At 43.5% G+C, this 8,209-nt stretch overlaps 1 protein-coding gene across 1 annotated transcript in view; it reads right to left on the reverse strand.

The window, feature by feature from the left end:
- DPP4 (dipeptidyl peptidase 4) overlaps positions 1-7,989 on the reverse strand; it is a 78,366-nt gene extending 70,377 nt beyond the window's left edge. Inside the window, exons 1-2 of the mRNA XM_063099072.1 lie at positions 7,891-7,989; positions 7,317-7,404 (exon numbers count right to left, since the gene is read on the reverse strand). Of these exons, the coding sequence (XP_062955142.1) occupies positions 7,317-7,404; positions 7,891-7,896 (94 nt within the window). The 5' untranslated portion in view covers positions 7,897-7,989. The remainder of the gene's footprint in view (positions 1-7,316; positions 7,405-7,890) is intronic.
- Positions 7,990-8,209: the final 220 nt, after the last annotated feature.

Genomic DNA, 8,209 nt, shown 5'->3' on the forward strand with positions numbered 1-8,209 from the left:
GAACACACAGACTAGTTCTTTTCACTTGCTTGCATCCACCAGTGTGAAAGAGTGAAGGATACGCCACCCCCAAATATGCTGAATTAATTATTTTGAGCTGAAAACATTGAAAAAATTGTAGTTTCAGAAGGGCTAACTGATCTCTTCCTGTATGCAGCAAGCCATAAAGATTTCTCTGGGAGGGGTGTCCTCCTTGTACAAAAGCCAGAAAATATCCCTTATCACCCGACCAGGAACTGGTGCTGTGATAGATCTGAATAAATAAAGTTCTGCAAGTAACCCTTATCTTTCTCTAGCTTTACATCCACATATATCTCCTAGTGACTCTTTTAGAATTTACTGCCCCTAGCCAGAGCCCCTTCGGCCTGTCATTTCTTCATAAATTTATCATTCTTGGTGTAAAATGTATAAAAGCATTTGCTTTGGCCAATTCAGATTTCAAGCTCTTGTGAAGATATCCATGTACATGAAAAACTAATAAAACTTGTATGCTTTTCTTTTGTTAATCTCCCTTGTGTCAATTTGGTTCCTAGATCCAGCCAAAGAGCCCACAGAAGAGCTAAGGGGGGATTGGGGACTGGGGGTGATCTCTCCCTCCCCTGCAAAATTTAGCTTCTGGTGTGGGTGTGACTACCGTTCTGGAGCTGCTGCAGCTGAGATCCTGAACCTCTGATAAGAAGCCAGAAAAGTTAAGATAGATTTCTCACTGTCAGTGTCACGGGTCTCTGCTGTGGGGACTTGTTGAGGTGAGGGTGGGAAGACTCTCTTCGTCTCTTTCCCTCTCTAATTTGGATTGTCAGGAGAAACATTTTATGAATGAGTTATCTGGGTAAAAAGTGACTTTTGGTGTTCTTGTAAGTACTCTAAATTTCTACGTGATCCTTTGCCTCTCAGAGATGGCTATTGTCTGCCTTTGTCTGTCTTTTTGTGCTGTTTGCTATAAAGAGAGGAATCATAGGATAAGTTCCTTTCTTGTCTTGTTTTCTGTCCTAAGAGCTTGGCTTTGTGACCAAAGAGGACACCCTCTCTGGTCTCTGCCCTCTGAGGGCACAGAGTGCCAGCTTTGTGTCAGTCAGCCAGTCTGAAAAGATTGGGAACTCTAGACAGGTACGAGCTCTCTTTGTCTGAGTGTGCCAACCTCTCATGGAGTTGTCGTAAGAGGTCCAGTCCATAAGGTATCTGTTGCCTCAACCTTGTTTTTTAATGCTGGGAAGCCCCCATCCCAGTATTACCTGTGTGGAGCTTGAAGTAATTGACTTTTGCTTAGCTTTCCTTTTGATTTTCATCCTGATTCATTCACACTTTCTCTTTGCATTTACATTTAGAGGGAGACAATTAGCATGAACTCACGTTCCTCAGGAATATTGTGAGTCCCCTTTAATTCTCTCAAATCCTTAAAGTGAACTTGGATTCTGTAGCCTTTACCCAAAGATTCACCTTTGCGCAGCATGTGGATGACATTTTGCTTTGTAACCAAACTAAACAGGGTGACTTTACTGACTCCTTCACTCTTTTAAAGGCACTAGCTGAAGGAGGCACTACTACCTACTTAGGATATGAAATATCTCAGGACACTCAAAAGCTCACCCCCAAAAGCCTTGAGTCAATTTTCTATCCCTGTCCCCCAAACTAAAAGCAGCTATGTAAATTTCTAGAGGTAGCTGGCTATTGCCAGCAATAGATTCCGATTTTGTTGCTCTTAGTAAAGTACCACATGCCTTCCTCCCAGATACCACTCCAGAGGCATTAACTTCCTCTGAAGGCTTAAAATTAGCATTGTCCATATCCTCTGCTCTTTGGCTTACCTAATTTTCATAAACTGTTTCTCCTATATTCTCATCAAAATAATGAAATTGCTGCAAGTGTTCTAGAGCAACGCTTTGCCTCTCAGATCCATCCTGTAGCATATTTTTTCATTTCAGTTGGACCCTGTGGCAGCAGGAATGCCCCTTGCCTGCATGCAGTAATAGCAGTTGCCACCTTAATTGACCAAGCTAGTGCTCTTATATTAGGCCCCCGATTCTCCTCCCTGTTCCCCATGCTGCATCTGCTCTCTTACAAGTTCATAAGATGCAGCACCTCTCCACATGCAGATTGCTGACGAGTAAGCCCTATGAACCAATCCCTCCATCATCTTCTGTCATTGTAACACTTTAAATCCTGCCCTCGTTTCATTCCACATGATTGCCTAGCAGCTATGGAAATGGTTTCAAAGCCACAAGAGGATTTTTCAGCCACTCGTTTAGACAACCCATCTTATACTTTGTGATGGCTCTTGTAAATGAAATTTCAAGGGAAACGTAATAACTGGCTATGCCATAGTTTCCCCACATGAAACACTCGAGGCTACTCTTTACTCACTATAATGTCAGCCCAAGCTGCCAACTTTATAGCCTTTACTAGAGCTTGCACACTGGCAAAAGGAAAAACTGCCACTATTTACACTGGGTCCAGATATACTTTTGGAGTCTGCCATGCTGTCAGCACAATCTGGAAATCCCATGGATTCTAAACCTCTGCTGGTACTCCTAGTGCTAATAGACATAAAATTGGTGCCTTATTGCAACCTACTCACCTCCCTGCTAAAATTAATACTGTTCGTTGTGCAGTCCACACTAAAGAGACTGGTGATACTATACCTCCAGGGGAAGACAGGGCGGACAATGCTGCTAAGTATGCAGCCAAGAAGGGACCCCATTATCTTTTTTTCACCCAATTTATACACTTGCCTTTATCCCTAAATGATACTGTCGATCATCAGGCAAATGCCCCCAAATCTGAAAAAGATAAATGGAGACAAAAGGGTGCCAAGTAATTATCAGATGGAATATATATTGAGCTGAACGGGCTTCCTGTGGCTCCTTTTCTTTTAGCCTTTTGGCTTACACTTATCTCCCATCAGATGGGACATTTGTGCAGACAGGCTATCATTTAGGAATTAAAAGACAATGAGTTTTGCACTGGGATCTACAAAATTTCTGACCAAAATATTTCCCAGTGCACTACTTGTAAATTTCATTAAATTTCTGGAAGAAACCAACATTCCTCAGAAAGTCCTCCAAGGCCCACACTACCCTTTGCAGCACTCCAAGTAAATTTTATAGGTTTACCTCCAGGTTTAGGCTATTCTCCCTATTTGCTTAGTGTCTGTATGTTTAGTGGATGGACTGAATGCTATCTGACTAGACATGCTGACGCCACAACAGTGGTGAAGAAATTAATAACTAAGCTTACTCCTCATTTTGAAATCCTTTTATAGATTGAGTCAGACCAAGGAACTCATTTTATAGCAGAGATAAACCACTTGCTTGCAAAATCTCTAGGGGTACTTATTAAAATTTCATACCCTGTACCATCTCCAATCCTCAGGGCAAGTAGAATGTAGAAATCTAGACATAAAAAGGACTTTAAACTGTGCTTAGTCCTTCCTGCTTTATGCCTTATCTAAGGCTATTGTAAATTTCTGAAGCACGGCCAAGATAAATTACATTCCTTATTTGTCGTTGTAAATTACCTTCATTGCGTGTACATTTTTACTGTATTTGAGACATTTTGTGTGTGTGTGAATAGTTAATTTTGCAGGATGTGCCATATCATTGAACGGAACTAAAGTCTGTGAATGTGGATATACCTGCTGGACCCTTCCATCTTACAGGTAAAGAAATCTGGAACTATGATTTTAAACCATGTAACATGATTATAATTTTCTTAGCATTTTCTTTGTAAAGAATTAAAATTATAAGCCAGTTAGTGTATAATAAAATGTAATGAAATTCTGGAAAAAGAAAAAAAGACTTTAGGAAAAATCTGTCAAAAAACTGGACTTAAATGGCCAGAAGCACTACCTCTGACCCTATAAAAATTTGTAGTACTCCAAATAGAAGAAATGGATTAACCCCTTTTGAAACACTGTTCAGCAGCCGTATGCCTACTGGCATCTCTAAAACTTCCATTCCTGTGTTGAATGAACACTATGGGGATTTATTTAAGTGAACAATTTGATGCTATGACTAGCTATATACACGCACTAACTGATATACTTGGAGTATGTTATCAACTGTGAAAAAGGCCATGGCCTCCACAAACTGACAAGCCTTGCTATCCTTTTCAAAGAGGAGATCATGTGTACATCAAGGAGTTTTTTAGAAGAAAGCACATAAATCACCTCATTAGGAAGGCCCTTATGAAGTACTGCTGACTACCTACACTGCCATTAAAATTTTAAAAAAATATCATCCTGGCTTCACACAAGTCATACGTAGCAAGATCCTGATCAGTACTCCCAGGACAATTGGAAAAGCATATAAGATGACCTTAAAATAAGGATTTATAGGGCCAATTTCCAGGTCCCAGAAGCAGACAATATTTCCTTGAAGTAGACAGATTTTCCTAAGACCATAGACCAAGATTTTTCACTTCCACCCATTTTCTCCCCCTTTTGGGTCTCCCTATTACCCCTCATAACAAAACAAAACAATAAAAATAAAAAACCCTCTTTTTCTTTGAGACAGCTTTTCCCTGCTCGTTGATTGCCTATTAAAAAGCCAACTGGGGACCATCTCCATCTATCTTATTCTGTCTCCGATCATCCACTGTGAATCTTTTTTCAAACTGTGTCTTGCTTTTGTTAACCCTTACTATTTTTCCAACAGGTCAATCATAGACCCAACACCCCTTTGTATCAGTCTTCCAAACCCTGTATGCATTAACTAATCAATCTGATTGTTGGCTATGTCAACGTCTAGATTATGTAAAAGAACCTGAACTTAGTTTTGTTCTGGCAGATCAAGTCCAGAGAATGGATATATGCCAAGGTATGGCATCCCCAACCAAGGAAACAACGTCACACTATTTCTCCTTTTGGTGAACCTATTATGCACAGAGAAATCTCTGTGAGAGTTCAAGGACTGTCCTTTGCTCTGCCAAGTTCATTAGAAAGGAATTTTCCCCTCTGCATTGAAAACAAAGATGATACTAGTCTTGTCTTAGGCAACATACCGATGAGTTATTGCAATCGAACTCTGAAGTTTGATTTCACTCCTGGGATCCTTAAGTCTCTCACAAGGTCATAAATAGTTCTTACACTTAACTCTTATGGTACAAACACTTGTCAAATCACCAGATGTGACAAAGAGCTCACAAACCAGCCCTGTGTAACTTAGGGCAGCTTACTTGCTCCCTTCGTTAGACTTGTAGACACCACAGACTGCATATGGATAGACCAAAATTCTGGATTAACTTAGCCACGTGACGAAATTGAGCCTTATGTCTGCCAAAACTGAACTAAAGGCCTGCTATATTAGATACTTTACAACCTGTTCTGCTCCTATGGACTGACAGGGGCACATGAAGGATGCAGATGGCAGATGCCAATATGACAGAAGACAAGGCACAACAAACCCCAATCTGAAGGGTCACACATTCCACTGTGACCTTATTCGTGAGCAACACTGGTATTTTTATCTTCTGCTGTGACGAGGTATATACAGAATTCCCACCTAGATGATCAGAGTGATATGGATTCATGTACTTAACACCTTCTGTCACCAGGTACTCCACTTGAAATGCTAGCCAAGTTACAAAAGAGCTCCTTTGTTCATAAAGTAGTACCACACAAACGTACTTGGCGTATTCTTGTATATCACAGTTCAAAGTTCTTTTCAATATTGAGAATTTATTTTCCAAGCACTGGAGTTTATAAAATTGAAAAGGCAAGAGTTCAACATTACTATGCAAACATTCAAAACACTCCAATCAGAAATAGATAGTTTAGCCTCTTTTGTACATTAGAATTGCCATGTCCTGGAGGCACCAACTGCCCAAAAGGGAGGAGCCTGTGTGGTCATTGGAAAAGAATGCTACTTCTATGTGAATCCCTCATGACAGACTGAGTCTAATCTGCACCTTTTAAAAGACAAAATAAACATTCTTCATCAAATAAATGAGGATAAACCATTTTATTGGATGAACTTACTCCTAGAGATGGGAGACTGGCTTAATGGAATGTGGAGGAACCCTGCTTAGAAATGTTCTTTTCTGTTTATTCATCCTCTGAAGGGTGCTCTCTTTGTACCAGGGCATGAAACTAGCCCTTATCACCAGACTGGGAATTGGGGCTGCAATGGATCTGAATAAATAAACTTTCCAAGGTAATTCTTATCTTCCACTAGCTTTACACCCACATATATCTCTTAGCAGCTCCCTTAGAATTTGCTGCCCTGGGCCGACCCCGTGGCTCACTCGGGAGAGTGCGGTGCTGGGAGCGTAGTAGCGCTCCCGCCCCGGGTTCGGATCCTACTTAGGGATGGCCAGTTTGCTCACTGGCTGAGCGCGGTCACAAAAAACAAAAAAATAAAAAATAGAAAAAAGAATTTGCTGCCCTTAGCCAGAGCCCCTTTGGCCTGTCATTTCTTCACAAATTTATCACTCTTGGCCTAAAATGTATAAAAGCATTTATTTTGGCCAGTTCGAATTTCAAGCCGTTGTGAATATCCCCATGTACATGAAAAACTAATAAAACTTGTATGCTTTTCTCCTGTCAATCTGCCTTGTGTCAATTTGGTTCCTAGATCCAGCCAAAGAGCTAAGGGGGGGGTTGTAGGTGATCTCTCCCTCACCTACAAGTGTGTATTCCATTATCTGAGTATTTTATATGAAATGCTGGGGCTAGACTGAAATATTCAGGCAAACTAAAAAGACATAAAGGTGGCTTTAAATGAAAGAATCCACCAAAACATCACTGATTCCAGCTGCCTCTGAGCAGTAGCATGCATGCCAGCTGTATGGCAGCTCTGCAGCACTCCTAAATTGGTCAGATGGTTACTTCCTTGCATCTGGACCCTCCAATTGATGAATGCCCAACGTCCCTGAAGGAAAATTTGGGGGCTTTTTTCCCCATCTTCCCCCTCCCTTTATGACATCCTTACAGCTGTGTTTGGGATATTTAAACACCAACTTTTTTTCCTTTGAAGATCACAAACTTTAAAAAAAAAAACCTATATTTAGATTTAAAATATCTCAAATTTAATGCAAATTTAACAAAAATAAATCTTAAGGCTTCCCCCTAATTTCAGGAAGTATGCATTTGTTATACATAACAAAAGGTGGCGGCTTCAAGGCTTGCAGCCCTAACACTGGAGGCCCCTGGAAGTTAATTTAGCACCCCCCAAAGCCGCAGCGACGTCAGGGGAGCCTTCTCTGCTACACCCCGGTGCACTGGTCCAAGCCCCCAGCAAAATCCCTGTTCCCCTCAGTGTGATGAGACGGAGCCTGACCCTGATCGCCAACTGTCTCTTTTTCAGATGTTTCAAACTTACTTCCTTTGTTCAGCAGAACCACAGGCACGGTGACGACGACGACAAGCACAGCAGCACCCAGCAGTCCCAGGAGAACCTTCCATGGTGTCTGCAAGCCGGTCAGATCATGTCCAATTAGAGGGAAGCATTTGGCCCCAGTTTGGGTAGGAGGGTCAGGGCCTGGGCTGCTCCAGAGGCAGCGGGACTCACAGACAGGCAAGCGTTAAAAGCGTTACAGTGGGCTGGAGGGTTTCAAGTGCACCAGTCGGAGTTCGCTAAGGAGTGCACCCTTGAACTTGTGGGCTCTGGGCTCATTAGCGTTGGTTTCTCTACTCCCGCCCGTCTGAAGCCAGCGAGGGTTCGAGCGTGCGTTTTGGGGGTGGCTCTCCGGGACCTCCAAAGCTCGGTGCGTGGGTCCTAGCAGGAACCGCACGGGTCCCAGAGCGAGGTGAAGGAGCTGGCCTTGGGGCTTCGCCTGACGGGAGTCCCTCGTCCCGTTCCGCGAGCTTTTGGGTGATCTGGGGAGAGTCTGGTAAAGAGGCGCCTACAACTCGATCTTGGGGCTGGAGAAGTGAGGGGCGCGCTACTCACTCACCTTCATCGTCGGCGTCTCCTCCTAACTGAGCTCCCGGAGCCAGAGCGCAGGCAGAAGTCACCGCGAGCCGCCGACACGGCTTCCTGCTCCGCTGCTCTGGCCGCGGTCCCTCGGCGCTCGCACGTTTCGGCCCTGAGTTAAACATTAGTGAGTGCCCGGCCCACTCTCTATAAAGGCGCCGCGTGAGAAGGCGCGCCGGGCACCGTGTCCCCGGCACTGGCATCCCGGCCGGGGGTGCCCGCCAGCCCCCTCCCCTGGGCAGTGCGGGGCGCTGGGCCGCAGCTGGGGCGAGCAGGGTACCGGGGTGGTTGTGGGGGAC

This window comes from Cynocephalus volans, chromosome 1, assembly GCF_027409185.1.
Source record: "Cynocephalus volans isolate mCynVol1 chromosome 1, mCynVol1.pri, whole genome shotgun sequence".
NCBI classification, from domain to species: domain Eukaryota; kingdom Metazoa; phylum Chordata; class Mammalia; order Dermoptera; family Cynocephalidae; genus Cynocephalus; species Cynocephalus volans.